Source organism: Coffea arabica, chromosome 11c (genome assembly GCF_036785885.1).
Source record: "Coffea arabica cultivar ET-39 chromosome 11c, Coffea Arabica ET-39 HiFi, whole genome shotgun sequence".
Taxonomy (NCBI): domain Eukaryota; kingdom Viridiplantae; phylum Streptophyta; class Magnoliopsida; order Gentianales; family Rubiaceae; genus Coffea; species Coffea arabica.
The window spans coordinates 45,059,581-45,077,450 of record NC_092330.1 but is presented as its reverse complement, the minus strand read 5'-3'; the positions used below and the strand labels follow the sequence as shown (position 1 = coordinate 45,077,450).

General features: G+C 47.4%; 3 protein-coding genes across 3 annotated transcripts; 1 reads left to right on the top strand and 2 right to left on the bottom strand.

Annotated features, from left to right (window-relative positions):
* Positions 1-322: 322 nt before the first annotated feature.
* On the top strand, positions 323-1,676 carry LOC113716984 (uncharacterized). The gene is made up of 2 exons (XM_027241590.2): positions 323-733; positions 1,006-1,676. The coding sequence occupies exons 1-2, from the start codon at positions 545-547 to the stop codon at positions 1,492-1,494; spliced, it is 678 nt and encodes a 225-aa protein (XP_027097391.1). The 5' UTR covers positions 323-544; the 3' UTR covers positions 1,495-1,676.
* Positions 1,677-1,750: 74 nt separating this feature from the next.
* On the bottom strand, positions 1,751-4,184 carry LOC113716985 (nuclear transport factor 2B). Its single transcript, XM_027241591.2, has 2 exons — positions 3,694-4,184; positions 1,751-2,078 (listed from the first exon to the last, which is right to left on the bottom strand). The coding sequence occupies exons 1-2, from the start codon at positions 3,991-3,993 to the stop codon at positions 2,004-2,006; spliced, it is 375 nt and encodes a 124-aa protein (XP_027097392.1). The 5' UTR covers positions 3,994-4,184; the 3' UTR covers positions 1,751-2,003.
* A 3,960-nt stretch (positions 4,185-8,144) lies between these two features.
* Positions 8,145-8,645, bottom strand: LOC140016622 (uncharacterized). The gene has a single exon (XM_072070186.1). The coding sequence runs from the start codon at positions 8,643-8,645 to the stop codon at positions 8,145-8,147; it is 501 nt and encodes a 166-aa protein (XP_071926287.1).
* Positions 8,646-17,870: the final 9,225 nt, after the last annotated feature.

Sequence of the window (17,870 nt, the reverse complement as noted above, 5' to 3'; positions counted from 1 at the left end):
AAAGTTGTTCATTGCTCTCTGGACGATGCTGGAATAGGTCAAATTTTATGCCGTGCTGTTTTAGTAAAATACATCACTGTGAGAAAACCTCATCTACATGACTAGTATTCTACTTATTAATCTTTTTTATACTGGCAATATTAGTGGATCTAAACACATAATAATTAGGCTCAATTTAGATTTAAACTTCAAATTTCTTCTATAACTAGCGAACATGTATCGGACGAAATTTCACTAGAATATTGCTCTGGAAGGAGAGCTTGAGAGGAGTAAATAAATAAATAAAGAGGCCTATAAAAGGAAGGAAGGAAGCACAACAAATATTCTCCAATATTTGGGATGTCGAAGAAGCTTTGTGGGACGTCGGTGGTGTAATTCTCCCAGAAGAGGATATCTATGCGGATAAGCTGGACGGTTGATGGCGAAAGTGTTGACCTCGCTTCTACTGATTCGATCAGAGCAAGTTTTCCGCAAGATCCCCACCTCATAAGACCGATTCTTCTTTTACGAAAAAGAAGTCAGCAGAAGAGGGTGATCGAACGAAATGGAATCAAGGGATAAGGTGAAGCTATTACAGACAGCCATAAAGCAACTGATTGAAGAAGCGAAAGTAAGAAATACAGACGGGCCCTCATTGGATGAGAGCTTTGTTGCAGTCTCTGGCGACAAAGATGGTTCCCCCGACGACGACGACGACGACCGCCGCCTTCTTCTCTCCAAATTACTTTCACAGGTAAAGCCGTAAAGCGACCTCTAAAGTAAGAAATATTCGACTTAGCTTTATTGGATTTTACCTTTTCAATTTGTTAATTGAGAAATATTTTTGATAGTCCACAGACGTACGCTATTGCTATTTCTTTCTTTCTGGACTTATTAACTTGCTTATTTGGATATCTAATCCATCTTTTGCTCCTATGCCTAGAAGTCTTAGTAACACATTAACTGAATTCTCAACGCGTTACTTGTCAAAGGATTAATCAGCTTTGGCGCCTGTAATTTTAACAGTTAGATGCCTTGCAAGAAGATGGCATGCTCGAGGAACCCAAAGCATCAGCTGACAATAGAAAGGTACCCAACCCTGAAGCTGAAGCTGGCGAGAAGAGTGAGACTGCAAATGAAGCAAGGAAGGGGGACTCGAGCTCCGAAATTGGGAAAGAAGATATCATTAAGGAGGTTAACGAAGTTAAGAGGCAGAACTTTATCACTCATTGTCTTCTGTCAGCCATGATTGTTCTCACTGTTGCCTGGCAGCTTTCCCAAGTCTCGCTCATTCTGAAGGTCAAAGAAGGTTTAAGCCACCCATTTAAATCCTTGGGGGGTATGATCACGGGGCTGCTGAAAGGTAACAGAAGAATTACGGGTCAGGAAGTAGATAAACTAGCCTCCTCTGTGATGCCAAAGCCAATTCTTGCGGCCTCATCTCTGCCGGATCTAAAGATTCCAGAGCTTCCCCGTGTGGAACTCCCAGTATTTGATGTAGACAATGGAGAATAGCTACCATGCTGCTTTAGTTTAATTGGATCAACAACAGCATTTTGTTATTCTGTTAGCTGCGAGCAAAACATTTGTGTTTTGCTTGCGAAATGTCCACGCAAGCAAGCAGGCAAACTACTCTGTCTGAGTATCAATTGTTCCAGTCAACCACGGTACTAAAAAGATCTCAGATTACATCACCACACCTTAATGTTTTCCTTCAATCAAGTTGGAATCAGGACGCAGATTTGATGAGAGAGATACAATTCTCAACCAATTAGTTCAAATATCACTATCCCATTCATTTGAAAATTCTTGGCAAAATTAACGCAGCATTAAAATAGGTCTAATGACAACTCAACCATCCGCCAGTCACCATAAAGCACAGACGAAGACAAACAATTACTGAACATCCCGAAAATGCCAAGTTTGGACACTGGAAAGCTAGAATTCAAAGCTGAAACTAATTTGGTTTATGGCACTTGGGCAGCATTCGACCCCAGTGATTTAACAAATGGACATGTACCGCATCACGCGTAATTCAACCGGAAAATGTCATTCAGCACATAAAAGCTACCCTGAGGAGTGGGCATCAAATGGAACATCTGCCGCAAAATCAGATGGCAAGTATTAGCGACCAACAAATATGCAGAAGCAATGGAAGAATAAACGGGCACACAAAAGACAACCACATTCAGAATAAACACACAGAACTGTACTTTCCGTGTAACTAGAAAGCACAGCAATCACATGCTTATGTGGATATCAACTTGAGAGCACTTCAAATGCGTACAAGTGAAAACTACAAATTATCCTAAATCAATTTCCTTAAAGAGTCATCAAGCTAAAGCACAAAAGCAGAATGGAGAAGTTGTTTGAACAGAATTGACCAGAAGAACCATGTCGCGCTTAGAGTTTAACAGTATCACCAAAAGGAATAGATGATTTTAAGCAACAGAAATAAAGCTGAAACCCAGCAAAAGCCAACAATCTTCCAAACCAACTAGGCATCGCACAGAGGGTAGCACATTGTTAAGACCTTGCAATACTACGTGATTAAGTAGCTGTTCAAAACTTGTAGTAAACTACATATGTACAACCTTAAACAGGAACTATTCTCTCCGGCCAAAGACAAAAGTGGTGAAACAATCTGGATCCATATGCAAAGTAAATGGTCGGTGGTGAAGGTAGTATGCATATTTATGAAATTGCCCTCTGCGTAAAGGGAAGCAACGCAAAATAGGCAGTCTGTGTCATTAAAGATACCAATATTAGACAGGAATATTTCTCGAGCAAAAGCCAGAAGAAGTGAAGAAATCATCTGGGACCTTATTCACAGAGAAGTTACACTTTACGCAACAGAGAAGCAATACAAAATAGGTAGTCTGTATCAATATGGATACCAATATTGCAGTTAAAGAGTTCAGCACAATGCAGAAATGCTAGTCAAGCATGCTGCATCTGCAGCTATGAATGGAAAGTAGTTAATTGACACCAAAATATGGAGCAAACAATTAATGAAGTTGCCAACATCAACCTTCATTAGCAGAATAACTATTTAAACATGGTCAATCGCCAGACTAGAATGACAACAATTCCATCTTCTCACAATCTTTCAATTAGAGCCCAAAATAAAACAGATATCGACAGCTCAACAGTTAAAACGGGCAAATTCCACTTCAACACCCTCATGGACTCCAAACTCAAATTTCAAATGCTTAGCATCCTGAACTCTTTTTTTGACACCTCTCAGTTTGGTGCAAATGGATCGCAAGTGGGCCATCAGGCCAAGTTATTAAAGAGAACGTTGGTGTCATTCCTTTAGTATTGTGAAAATCCTCAACGACTGCACCTGGACAAATTAAAAGAGATGCAAGATTTCCCAAACTAAAAATTGGTTTCCAAGTGAACATTGACGGAAGGTTTACAGGGTGCAAAAGGAAAGTCACCCGCCACAGTTAGAAAGTGCTCATTTCTCATTATACTACATGCTAAAACGATTAAGACACGTGATATCGTGTATGAAATGAACTGGAGTATAAAGTTACTCTTGCCAGATTTTTAATCCTCAGTTAAATTAACATGCTAAAAATAATCATCAACACCGAACGTTATGATATCTCAGTGTTTAAATCCAATCAAAAAGGAATAACAGGAAATTTATTTATTGGAGGTTGGAGAAGAGGGGGGGGGGGGTTTAAAAAGAAAGGCGGGGGATACCTGGCTGAACTTGAGGGGGTGCTCCCCGCCGTCGACCACGAGAAGACCGGAGACAAAGACAAGCATGCCACCGGCAGGACCAGAGGGCTGGCAATCGACGGTGGTGATGCCGTGCTGGCACTGCTGGAAGGGCAAACCAGTCAATTTGGCAAGGATGTTGGAGGAGCCCTGAAACTTCTCGCCTTCGAATGTCAACATGGACTGGTCTTGATACAGGTTACCCAACCCGCTCCGATTGGTGTCGAAGGTTGAATAGTAGTGGTCCACGAATGCCTTCGCCACCTGATCCGCCTGATCCATTTTGCTACACCTAACTACTGCGGCTACGGCTAGTGGCTACTAGTATTTCTTCTTTTTAATTTTCCGGACTCAGGACAGGACTGGAGAGTTTCTTTTTTCTTCTCTCTCCGCTTGGGCTGTTGGGATGGTTCCAGTCGGCGGAGGGAAGACGAGAAAACTAACTAGCCAGCGGGGGCATTGCTTTGTAGGAGGAATTTTCTAGGGGAAAAAAAAAACTAAGAAAGCCTTGAGGGCTCCTGTGTAATTTCACTCTTGTGGAAAAAAAAAGAAAAAGAAAATTAAAGCCCAGTAAGCGGGTGCCCAGTTTCTTTTCTTAGATCCCTCCCAACTCCCAAAAGGCAAAATCTAGCACTCCTATCAAAAATTAAAAAGAAACAAAACCGACACAAGCTCCATGGTTGTTAATTACCTACTCAACAACTTGACAGTTCTATTCTGGCGGAAAGGTTTATTCAAAATGGAAAGGTTTTGAATGGGGTGAGTTGATGAAGAAAAGAACCACATGCAGATGCGGATGCAGATGCAGATGTAGAGTTACTTGATGAACTTTCACAAGTAGTTGTCTGATGTCGCCCGCACTCTACCCATTTTTATTCTTAAAAAAAAAAAAGATATACTCCCTGCTTACTATTATATCTTCAGTGCCCAGCTTGATTGAGCTTTGAAGATATATAGAGTTTGGCATCTGATGCTGACAATAAAACAAGATACTGATCACTATTGATATTTCGTAGCTCATGACGACAATGATGGAGAAGCTTCAGTCTTTTTTGGCCACTAAAACTTTCTTTCCTAAAGGTGCCTGATGCAACTGCCGAAGTGGAGATCCGAACTGGGCTGTGGCCTGGGGAGCGAGCTGATGAGGTGTCCGACCTGCAGATGAACGAACTGCCGGGCTTGTCCCCGGTAGCAACTCCGACGATCAAGTCAGTAAGTAATCGAAGTAAAAGTAGTAGAGTTTTGCACTATGAATGGCGTACCTTGTGTTTTCCCCACGCGTTGTATTTATAGGGCCATAAGTAGTAGTTTCCTGGTAGGACAGGGAGTCCTTACTGGAGAAAAACTCTTCCTAGGGCTACACGATCCAGTTCCGACAAGTTAGGATTCCGCAGCCCACCAGGCCCATCCGCTCGGGAAGGCGGCGCCCGCATGGGCCTCCGAGCTGACCTGCAAGACCGAGCACCCCCTCATGTCCGAGCTCGTGGGCCGGACTGATGTGTTTGCGGACCGGGCCGATGAGCACATGGGCCCCACTACACTAGCTCCCCTCTAGTCTAGAGTCATCGAGCATGCGCGTGAATATAGGTCGAATTTCAGGGCGTCGCGTCAGTTCGGTGTGGGGCCCCCGTCTGGGAGTGGTGCAAGCAACCGTCGCGTCGGTTCGTGTCTGTCACCTCAACCGTCACCTCGACCAGTTATGGCGGTTAAGGACGGTTCCCAATGAATGGTTCAAATAAATGCGCGCCCTTTTGCTTTCCCGCCCTGAGGATCGCCTATAAATAGGCCTCCTAGGCGTCATTTTCACTCCTCCTCCTTCACTTTATCAACTCGTTCCTCCAATCCCTAGTTCGCTGCTTCATCCTTTTTCCCTCGAGAACACGTCGGGTCGCCCTGCTTTAAGAGCCCAGAGTCAGTTCGCGCACTCCTTAGATCAGTCTTTCATCCGATCTCCTCCTTTCACCAGTAAGTTCCCCTTTCCTTTTTATGTCTTCTTATAGTTCCGACAGTTCTGACATCACTAGCTCAGCCCCTAGGCATAGAGTAGCTAGCCCCATACTCGTAGATAGCAGCTCTTCAGACTCCTTTAGTTCTTCTCCCTCTAGTTCATCTAGGCCAGAGCTCGCACCCTCTCCCGTCCTGTCTCCTGTTAGAGCAATGGGCCCGGCTGAGCAACCTGCCCAACCTCTAATCGAAGCTACTGAACAGGCAGCTCCAGATCGGACGGCAGTAGGGACCTCGGGGGGGCCTAGTGGCGACTTTGGAGAGGTCGACACTATTTCCCCAGCCCTGGAGCAAAAAGATGTTGACGAGCTGGTAGAAAAATATGAAATCCCAGCCCAATTCGAACCTAGGGCCGCCCGTCCAGAAGAGGTCGCCAGCCGATCTCCTCCCGGGTTCGTGGCGATCTACAGGGATCAGCTGATGGCTGGTCTCCGCCTGCCTATCCCCAATTTCTTCTTCTTTATCCTCACTTTCTGGGGTATCCGCATAACTCAGGTCATTCCCAATGCTGTTCGTTCCATCATAGGCTTTTTCATCCTCTGCCGAGTACTTGAAATCCCCTTTTCTCTTGACCTGTTCCGAGCCTTCTTCCAGATGAAGGTCAGTGGAAAGGTGCCTGGGTGGTTCTACTTTGCCCGCAGAAATGGAGCAAAAACCCCCACCCGCGAGCTGTTCACGGGGGCACCTTCCTCTATCAAGGACTGGAAGCCTCAGTTCTTTTACGTGAAGAACCTAGGCTTTCCTCCCCTTACCTGGAGAGCAGAGACTCAAGTTTCAGATCCAATTCCGTCCCCGCTCCCCGTGTCCGAGCTCAGCCGCCTACTCAGCTCGGACATAAAGCTGGACGTGAAAGAGTTCGGCAATGCCCAGCTTTGGGCGACGGGGTTGATCCGAGCTAACCCCTCGGATCCCTCTCCAGAGAGCAGACCCCTCTCCCCAGATGAGCTGACCACCTGTAATCATCTTGCCCTTCCGTTTCCTTCTCTCTTTTTTTTTTTTTTAAAACCATGCAACTACTGACCTTCTGGGCCTTCGTGCAGTGAAAAGGTTTTCACAACTTCTAACCATTGGAGGCACTAGCAATCCGGACGTCGCCACTCAAGGCCCTTCGGCCATCCCAGCAAGCTCGGCAGTTGCTCCGCCGGTTCAGCCAGCTCCGGCCCAGTCCTCCAAGGCTGTTGAGGCTGGAAAGAAGAAGAAAAAGAAGACCACCGCCAAGAGAGCTAGGGTGGAGACGACCTCGTCCCCAGCTCAGGAAGAGAGGTCGACGCCCGAGCCTGCTCAGGGCGGCCACTACGGCGTGAACATCGCCGAGGAACAGGCCCGGGCTGGAGCTCCCCCTAATCTATGGTAACGTCAGAGCTCTACCCTGCTCTTCGACCCCCAGACTCGACTGGTCACGCACCAACACCCCATGCACTTCTGCCTCCAATGGAAGTTATCCATAAATGACCGAACTCAGTTTCTCGTGGTGGCCCGGGAGCTCACTCATGGGGCCATCCTTCCACGGGACTACAACTTGGTTAAGGCCATGGACTCATCCAACCTCCTTGACTATTACTACACGGGCACGGCTCATGTGAATGTGGTTGGGTCCAAACTGGCCTGGCGCTACGAGAGCCTGCTCCCCTTGATGAGTGAAACGAAGGCAGCCAACGAGAAATTGTTCAGCCAGAATGAAGCAGCTGTGGCTGAAACTGAGGACCTGAAGAAGCAGCTCGCACAAGTCCACTCAAACTTCGAGTTGGAGTTGAAGAAAAACTCCGAGCTGACCTCCCAACTAAAGGAGGAGCAGCAAAGGAGTGCCGAGCTGTCTGCTCAGGTGGATGCGGCTAGGGCCGAAGGACGCCAAGAGGGCGTGCGGGCCTTCTTTAGGTCGGAGGACTTCACAAACGACCTGGCCATCCTGAACACCCCCGTGCTGCAACATGGATATTCCCAAGCACTAAAGGAAGTGCAAGAGCTGGGCCTGCCTGGATTTGACCTGGAGAAGTTTCTCGACTACAACCCCCGAGCTATGGAATAGATTGACCGCCTGGTGGAGGGCTACTCGCGTGGGCGAATGTTGGCCGACCTAGTTGCCGATCCCTTGCTGCCAGCGACCACTCTTGAATCCGAACAAGAGGAAGAAGAGGGGGAGAACTAGGGTAGGGTCTTAGGATAGAAACCCAAACCGTCAGTAGGCAGTTCGCTTTATATGAGCTCTGCTCTTTCTTGTACAGTTTCTTTTGATGGAATGAAAAACCTTTCTTTTGCTCCATACTTAGTCGCATTTGCAAATTTTTTGTCATAATTTTAAGATACATCAGTGTGACCTGGCGACTACCCCAACGAGCTTGCCTCTAAGACAAAGTAATTTATTAACTGAATACATCGATATTAATAAAAATCTTGACCTTGGAACGAACTGTCATGCGGGAGCTGAATTCTTAACGAAAAATCCTCAAGTTGGAATTATGCCAAGTTCGCGGGACCTCTTCCCCGCTGAGGTGGGCTAACTTGCAGTACCCACCCCGATCTGCCTCTTTCACCACATAGGGACCCTCCCAATTCGGGTCCAGCTTGTCCGTGCCCTGAAGCCGACTCACGCTATTCTTCCGTAAGACCAGGTCCCCTGGCTTGAAGGATAAAGGCCTCACCCTAGCATTGTAGTGTCGCGCGATCTGTCCTCTGTACTTAGCCATGCGTATAGCCGCCTCTTCTCTCCTTCCTTCCAACAGATCCAAGTTAAGACGTAGTTCGTCCTCATTGTCCCGAGTTATGAAATTGTGAACCCTATCCGAAGGAACACCTATCTCCGCAGGGATCACAGCCTTTGCTACGTAGGTTAGAGCGAAAGGAGTCTCTTGGGTGGCAGTTTGGGGAGTGGTTCGATAAGCCCACAGTATGGTAGGCAGCTCGTCCAGCCATCCAACTCGGGCGGACTCCATGCGTTTTTAAACCGTGCAGGATAGTCCTGTTAACGTTTTCGACCTGTCTATTGGCTTGAGGATGACCTACCGAGGTGAAGTGCTGCCGGATTCCGAGTTCCGAGCACTAACCTTGTAGAGAGCTGTCAGCGAACTGTCGTCCGTTGTCCGAGACCAGGACTTGGGGTATACCAAATCGGCAAACGATGTTTCTCCAAAGAAACTTCTGGACCGACCTGCTGCTAATGGTGGTAAGGGGTTCGGCTTCCACCCATTTGGTGAAGTAATCCACAGCCACCACTACATGTTCATATCCCCCAGGAGCTCGAGGGAACGGACCCAACAGGTCTATCCCCCATTAAAAGAAGGGCCAAAGGCTCTGAAGAGGGATCATCTCTTGAGTCGGGGCATGGTGGATCGGAGCATGCAGTTGGCAGGATTTGTACCGTGCTATCAGTTCGGATGAGTCCAAGAAAATGGTGGGCCAATAATACCTAGACAGCATTCCTTTTTTGGCCAAAACCCTCGGGCCGACGTGATCTCCGCAGATACCCTCATGTAGCTCACGCAGGATGTAGTCTCTTTCCTCCGGGGTCACGCACCTCAACCATGGACGTAGGTAGGATTTCTTGTAAATTACCCCGTTCGAGAGCTCGTATCCCCGCGACTTGAGGAGGACCCTACGTGCCTCTACCCAACTCGAGGGGAGCTCTCCATTGGCTAGGTATCGCACGATGGGATCCATCCATGAGCCCCTTACTTGAATAACGGCCGCGTCTACCTGATCATATGCCCGATTTCTGACGACCTCCACCAAGACCTCCTTGTTCAACTTGCTCACTGAGGTGGAGGCTAGGTTGGACAGTGCATCCGCTCTCTTATTTTGGCTTCGTGGGACCTGTTTGAGCTTGAACAGTTTGAACTGAGTTCTCAACTCATGCACTTTGGCGACATACTTTCTTAGTGGTTCCTCTTTAATTTCATAACTGCCCCCCATTTGATTTACTATTAGTTACGAGTCGCTGTAGACTTCTATTGATTCGGCCCCCAACTTTCGAGCTATCATCATCCCCGCGACCAGAGATTCGTATTCGGACTCGTTGTTGGAGGCCCTGAAATCAAATCTCAGGGCGTAGGCCAGTTCATCCCCCAAGGGGTTAGTCAAGAGAAACCCCGCTCCACATCCTTCCTTGCTCGACGACCCATCTATGAACAGCGTCCAGGTCGGAATGGACAGACCTATTTCTTCGGCGACCTGTTCAACCCCAGCAGCCTCTCTGGCCTGTTCGGCCTCCGCGGTGTCTCCGATCAGTTCGTCCTTGGCTTCCTTCGTGGCCTGTACGACCTCAGCAGCTTTTTCGTCCTGTTCGGCCTCGGCTGCGTCTATGGTCTGTCCAACCTCGAAAGTCTTAGTGACCTGCGTGATCTTGGCAGCTTCTCCGGCCTGCCCGGCCTCAGCTGTGTCTTGGGTCAGCTCGGACTTGGCGGCCTGTGCGACCTTGGCAGCTTCTCCGGCCCGCTCGGCCTTAGGTGTGTCTCTGGTCAGCTCGACCTGCGATTCCTGTTGTCCGAAGGAGACTCCTTCTGCTATAAAGTCTGCCAATGCTTGGGCCTTCATGGCCGTGCGGGGTTGGTAGCTGAGGTCGTACTCGGATAGCTCCACGGCCCACCTCACCATTCTTCCCGACGCATTGGGCTTTGAAAGAATTTGCTTGAGAGGCTGGTCGGTCATCACTACTACTGGGTGAGCTTGAAAATACGACCTGAGTTTCCTGGCCGCGTGAACTAATGCTAGAACATACCGCTCAATCGGGGTGTATCTTGACTCCGCGCCTTGTAGAGCTCGGCTGACGTAGTACACGGGTTTCTGGATTTTGCCATCCTCCCGAACTAGCACCGCACTGACTGCCTCTTCCCCCACTGCCAGATAGATAAATAAGGTTTCTCCATGCGTGGGAGAGGTTAAGGCCGGCAACTGAGCGATGTGAGCTTTTAATTCGTCAAAAGCTTTCTGGTACTCAGAGGTCCATTCAAACTGGGGACCTCTTCGCAAGGCTTTGAAAAAAGGGGAACCCCGAACTGCAGACTTCGACAAGAACCTGTTCAGGGCTGCCATCCTGCCAGCTAATCGCTGGACCTCCTTTATATTTCGGGGAGGAGTCATGTCCATGATGGCCGTTACCTTGTCGGGGTTAGCTCTTACACCGTCCTTGGATATCACGTACCCGAGGAACTTGCCCGACCTAATCCCGAAAGTGCACTTTTTGGGGTTCAACCGCATCCGCGAGCTCCGTAGAACGTCGAAGATCTCTTTGAGGTCGTTGATGAACCGCTCCTGAGTTCGGCTTTTCACCAGCATGTCATCTACGTATACCTCCATGTTCCAGCCGATCTGATTTTTGAACAGCTTGTTGACCAGCCGCAGGTAGGTCGCGCCGGCATTCTTCAACCTAAATGGTATGGTAGTATAACAGTACGTGCCGTACTCAGTGATGAAGGCAGTCTTCTCTTGATCCTGCTCATCCAGGGCTATCTGGTGATACCCTTTGAAGGCATCCAGAAAGCAAAAATCTCGCATCCAGTAGTCAAATCTACCAGCTGGTCGATGCGAGGAGAGGGTAACAATCTTTCGGACAAGCTTTATTCAGATCGGTGAAATCCACGCACATCCGCCAAGCCCTGTCCTCCTTTTTGACCAGCACCGGGTTGGCCAGTCAGGTCGGGTAGTAGACCTCCTTCATAATTTTGGCCTCCAACAGCTTGCCTACCTCCTCCTTGACGACCTCGTTTCGCTCAGGCGCAAAATTCCTTTTCTTTTGCTTTACCGGACGGATGTTCGAATCCACGTACAACTTATGAACTGCCAGTTCAGGTGGGACTCCGGACATGTCGTTAGCACTCCACGCAAAAATTTCGGCGTACTCTACCAGGAAAGACTCCAAAGCTCTTCGCGTTAGCTCGCCCAGGCTAGATCCGGCCCTGACCACGCGATCGGGTCGCTCTGGGCAGATGGGCAACTCGACCAGACTCTCGTCCGTCTCCAACCTCTCCTCTTTTTCAGCAGGCCCCCAGGGCTCCAGATAGGCTGCTTGAGCCACCAGCTTCTCCTTACCTTTGAGGGTTGCGATATAGCAGGCCTGAGCTACCTCGGGATCTCCCAGCACCTCTGCCACTCTAGCGGGCGTTGGGAACTTCATGCTGAGGTGTAAAGTCGAGCAGATAGCTCGGAGTGCGTTTAGAGTCGGTCGTCCTAGTATCATGTTGTACGAGGACGGCTCCTTAACCACTGCAAAATTCACCGGAACAGTTCGGCACTTCGGTGAATCCCCTACAGTGACCATGAGGGTTATCATTCCCTCCGGCCTTACTGGCGGACCTGCAAAACCTATCAAAGGAGTCCGAACCGGGATGAGTTGCCTGTCCTCTAGTTGCAGCTCTCTGAAGGTCTTGTAGTACAGCACATCGATGGCGCTCCCATTGTCGATGTACACTTTCTTCACTTTGTAATTACACGTTATGACTTCTACAACAATTGCCTCAAGATTGTTGGAGGCAAGGGGTACCGCGTCCTCAGGTCCATAGATGATCTCCTCATATATTTTTAAGCGTTTGTGCGAGCTCTCCCCACTGGGGAGAGGTCGGTTATTTCGCCGAGTCATGTGGCTATCTTCCTCCGCAGGTCCCCCTACAATAGTGTTGATCATTCCTGCTTGGTTCTGAACCCCCTGCTCCGGGGTTCGACCTCGGGGACCCCGAGGTTGGTCGTGCGAGCTGGTCACCCGTTCTCGCTTGAACCCCCCTTGCTTCTGATCAGTCCGCCCGTCAAGAACGAACTGCCCGAGATGACCTCTTCGTATCAGCTTTTCAATTTCCTTCTTAAGGTGACGGCAGTCCTCAGTATCGTGTCCGATGTCCCGATGGTAAGCACAGTAAAAGCCTTGGTCACGCTGACTTTTGTCGCCAGCCAGCGGCCGAGGAGGGCGGGAGAGCCCTTGTTGTTCCATTACGGCGAGAACCCGAGCTCTGGGCGCTGTGAGCGAAGTCCAGGCTTTTCCTTTCTCCCATGGTCGGCTCCGAGGTAAGCGCTCGGATACGTTCCTCCGCCCTTGACCTGGTCTCGACTCTCCCAGGTCGGCGCCCTTTCTGCGCTTGTCGTCTCGCAACCTCTCCTGGGCGCCTTTCAATCGATTGGCCTCCTCGGCGTTCGCCTTCTCATGAGCTCGGTCTAACATCTCCCGGACGGACTTGAGAGGTCTCTCCACGAACTCCGTATATAACTTCTATCTGTGCAACCTATTGACGAAGGCAGCCATCACAACCTTGTCATCTCGGTCCCGAACCTGGAGGGATTCGTTATTGAAACGTACCATATATTCGCGCAATGACTCTTCGGGCCCTTGGTGAACAGTCATCAAATGAGCCGTGGTTTTGGAGAAGGCACGCGAGGACACGAACTGAGCTGCGAACAGCCGCGCGAGTTGGCTGAATGACCGAACTGACCTGGGAGGCAATCCCTGGAACCACTGTCAGGCCTTTCCTTCCAGGAACATTGGGAAGGTCTTGCACCTAACCGCATCAGCAGCCGTCTGCAAGCGCATCTGAGTCAGGAATGCGAACAGGTGATCTTCTGGATCCGTGGTCGCGTCATAGGACTTCATGGACGGTATCTTGAACTTTGCTGGCAGGGGATAGTCTTCGATATCTGGCACAAAGGGAGAGGCGATGTACCTGTCCGACTCCGGATTCAGCATTAGATCCAGTTCATCCTGGATCTGGTATTCCTCCTTCTTGGGAGGGACCTCCACCCGTGATGGCCTCATGATGGTTAGTTCGGGAGTTCCTGTGAGAGGGCTCCGAAACTTGGATCTGCTCACGCTTGAGCTCCTTACGTGCCCTCTTCGGTCGAGGGCTAGGACTCCCTGACCGGGATTTCGAATTCCCCGTTTCGCCAGCTTTTCGCACCTTGGGCCCCGGGCTGGAATGGACTTCGAATTGTCCCTTCAGGTAGTTCACAATGGCCTCGAAGGTAGGCAGATTCGCTGCCACCGATTGCACCAACTGTTCTGGCGGGATCCGCGTGAGCTCGATCCCCTCATTCTCCAAGATGGTATCCTGGTGGACGTGTTGTGGGTCACCTTGCCTGTTCCCCTCAGAACCATCCACGTTCCTCTGAGATCTAGTTTTCGGCATGTTTTTCGCGAAAAAAGAGAATACGTTTCCTACATACGGCGCCAATTGATGCGACTGCCGAAGTGGAGATTCGAACTGGGCTGTGGCCTGGGGAGCGAGCTGATGAGGTGTCCGACCTGCAGATGAACGAACTGCCTGGCTTGTCCCCGGTAGCAACTCCGATGATCAAGTCAGTAAGTAACCGAAGTAAAAGTAGTAGAGTTTTGCACTATGAATGGCGTACCTTGTGTTTTCCCCACGCGTTGTATTTATAGAGCCATAAGTAGTAGTTTCTTGGTAGGACAGGGAGTCCTTACTGGAGAAAAACTCTTCCTAGGGCTCCACGATCCAGTTCCGACAAGTTAGGATTCCGCAGCCCACCAGGCCCATCCGCTCGGGAAGGCGGCGCCCGCATAGGCCTCCGAGCTGACCTGCAAGACCGAGCACCCCCTCCTGTCCGAGCTCATGGGCCGGACTGATGTGTTCGCGGATCTGGCCGATGAGCACATGGGCCCCACTACAGTGCCATTAAGGTGGAATTTGGAAACATGATGGATTTTATTAATCATCAGTACATTGTGTTTACGTCAGAACGCTGAACAGCCTTTTGCTTATTGAAAGACCTGCCAAGGAGCACGATCTAAATAGGACGTCCAGTCCAGTGAACGAAATCATGCTGATCTGCAAAGAACCGAACGAACTATGGGACTAACCCCCCCTCGGTCATGGCTCCCTCCGATGTTCAAGTCAATCAAAAGATTAAGGTATAGAATAAAATAAGCGTATTGTGTTGTATATTGTACATTTTCTTGGTTCAACCCGTCACTATTTATATGATTTTTCCTGATAAGTTAGGAGAGTATCCAACTTGATCCTCTTACATATATAGTAGTTATCTCATTCAAGAGCATGAATCCTACTAGATTACTAGGAGTAAAGTCCTCTTTGAATTCAAGTTCTAATAAAATCTTATCCCGAAAAATAAACTCCTCAGAACTAAGATGCCTGCTACTCCAATTCCGTTCGAGAGAGAAAAACTCGAATAAGGAGATCCGACCCTGACACGTATCCACAAAGGATTTTTTCCTCTACATTAGTTCCCTTCGAGACCGGATTTATTGTACGACCAACTGAATCTGATCTTAATTTCAGGGACGTGTCAATTCAGCCAATGGTGCATATCACCGCCATCATTACTTTTGACATTTCAGACTTCCATCTTGTCAACTGTCACCTCACCGTCCTGAACGGTTAATGGCCATGATCTTACCTCAAAAATTTGTACGATTGAGATTACAAGTTGTAACTCGATTTTCACGTCATGTGTAGGTCCCACAAAAATTTGCTCTAAAATTACGCGATGTACAAAAAAAGTTACACAATGTACAAAGAAAGTCACGCGCAATTGAAAATGACCAAAACCATCCGAGACGATTGCAGCGTAGTTGAAAATGACCAAAACCATCCGGGACGATTGCACTTGCAACCGTCCGTACCCGAGTCCCTCAGTAATGGAAATGGCTATCACTCGATTTAAATTCAAAAATTTTTTGAGGTATCTGAATTACTCGGTTCATCCCCAATGCAATTCAGTCATTTTTTGAATTTTTCATCTTTTGCCAGATTTTGAAAATTTCTTATTCTTTGAACATGTTCCGCTCTTACTTCTATATGAAAGTGTCAGGTCATTTTCCGAATTGGTTCTACTTTGCTTGTCGAAGTGAGAGCAAGCATCAGACTCGTGAACTATTTGTTAGAGTTTCTTCCTCCATTAAAAACTGAAAAGCCTTTTTTTTTTTGTAAAAAATCTAGGCTTTTCACCATTAGTGTGGAGGGAGAGAACACAAGTCTCTAATGCCTTTCTTTTACCTTTTCCTGAGGTTGAACTGAACCTGTTGTTTATTTCGGACATTAAGTTGAATGTGAAGGAGTTCTCTTCTGTTTAACTTAATGTTGTTGGGTTCATCCATTCAGACTTTTCAAATTCTTCTAATAAGACTAAAGATCTTTCTCCAAAAGAGATGGATACCCATACTGCTTGTTTTCATCTTGTTCTACATAATTTTGTTCTCCTTTTTTTTTAACTCATACTTGTTTCTTTCGCAATGAAGAAATTCTTTCAGCCGCTATTTCTATCCGAAACTACCAGTTTGGTTCCAACGTCTACTACTCACGCCACTGCTACTTTCGCTACTTCAGCTCCCTATCCAAGTGTCAATTCCAACACAACCTGCTTAGATCAAGGATGTAGGAAAAAGAAGCGGAAAAAGTCTACGGACAAGAAGGCCCAGATAGAGAAAAAGACTTCTTCCTCCCCTGTTCGAGAAGAAACACCTCACTCTGCCAAAGACGTAGAGCACTATGGGGTGAACACGACATAAGAGCAAGTTAGAACTGATCCTCTACCCAATATGTGGCAATGCTTGAGTACAGTGTCGTTTGATCAAAGGTCCACTTTCGTCACTCACTACCACCTAATGCACTTATGCTCTTCTTGAAATTTATCCATCAATGATCGAGATCAATATCTCAAGGTTACTCGGAAATTATTTCAGGGAGCCATCTTGCCCAGCAGTTATAACTTTATCAAGGCGACTCCTCACTCTAGCCTCTTGCAGCATTACTGCGCTGTGACAGTTTAAGTTGGGGACTATCCTTTTATCGTTTGTTCTTCCTTCTTCTTTTCCGTTGTCTTCTTATGTACTATTCTTGTTGTCAGGTGAATCTGGCAGGAGCTGAACTGACTAAGAGGTTTGAGGACATGATCCTAGTTTTGGCCAATACATTGGAGGCCAAAAACGCCTTATCCGATCAGTGGGATGCTTCCCCCTAAGAAGTCGAGACTCGCAAGAAACAACTGTCCCAAACCCACAAGAACCTCAAGTTGGAGAGCAAGAAGGTTTCTGCTCTATTTGCTTAGTTAGAGGTCGAACAAAAAAGGTTAGTAGAACTCGAAGCCAGGCACACTGCTACTCTCGAAGAAGGCTAGAAGTTAGGGGTCAAGAATTTTCTGAAGTCTCAGGAATTCCTTGCCAACCTAGCTATCTTGAATACCCCCATCCTTCAGTATGGGTACTCCTCTGCTCTTCATGAGATACAGACCCTAAATCTCCCTGGGTTGGATATTGGAAATTTCTCCAATTATAACCCCAAAGCAGCCGAAAAGATTGATCGTCTAACTTTAGCGTTGTAATATTGATCTATTCACTTTTTGTACCTGGTCATTTTTATTACTACTTCCTCCATTTTTTGTTCAACTCATCCAAGTTGTATCTCATCTCTTCCTCGTTATTCTACGCAATGAAATTTTGTACCCTCGCTGAAGGCAACCCAATTTCTGCTTGGATTACTGCCTTTCCATAAGTTAAGGCAAATGAAGTTTCTTTCGTGGCAGTTCAGGACGTAGTTAGATAAACCTACAGTATACTAGGTAGTTCATCCACCCACTCTGTCTGGGCAACATCTATTCGGGTCTTTAACCCATGTAGAGTTGTTCTATTAGCATTTTCAACCTGATCATTAAGTATTCTTTTTCTTAGTTTAACTTGTCACTATTTATAAGGTTTTTCCTGATAAATTATGAGGGTGCCCAACTTTATCCTCTGACATATAGTAGTTATCTCAGTCAAAAATTATGGATAGGGTATTATTTGAAATATTATTGGAAATAATTACTGTAATACTTTTTGTGATGTGATGTATGTGAGATAAAAAGGTGATTGGAAATATAAAAATGTGAGTTAGAAAATGTGTTTATGATGCAAGCGAAATATTATTTGGGATAAATTTTGTATCCAAACACTCCTAGAGGTAAAGTTCCCTTTGGATTCAAGTTTTAGTAGTCTTATCCCAAAAACTAAACTCCTCCAAACTTGCTTGTTACTCCAATTCAGTTCAAGAGAGAGATGCCCGAACAAGGCGCTAATCCTGACACATGTCGGCAGAGGGATTTCCCTCTACACCTGTCGTTAATATGGAGTCTGTTTGGAATCTGAGTTTTTTTGGAGTTTGTCTAAAACTTTACTGTAGTGCACTGTAGAAGTTTTTGAAAAACTTTTGTAGAAGTTTTTGTAAGAT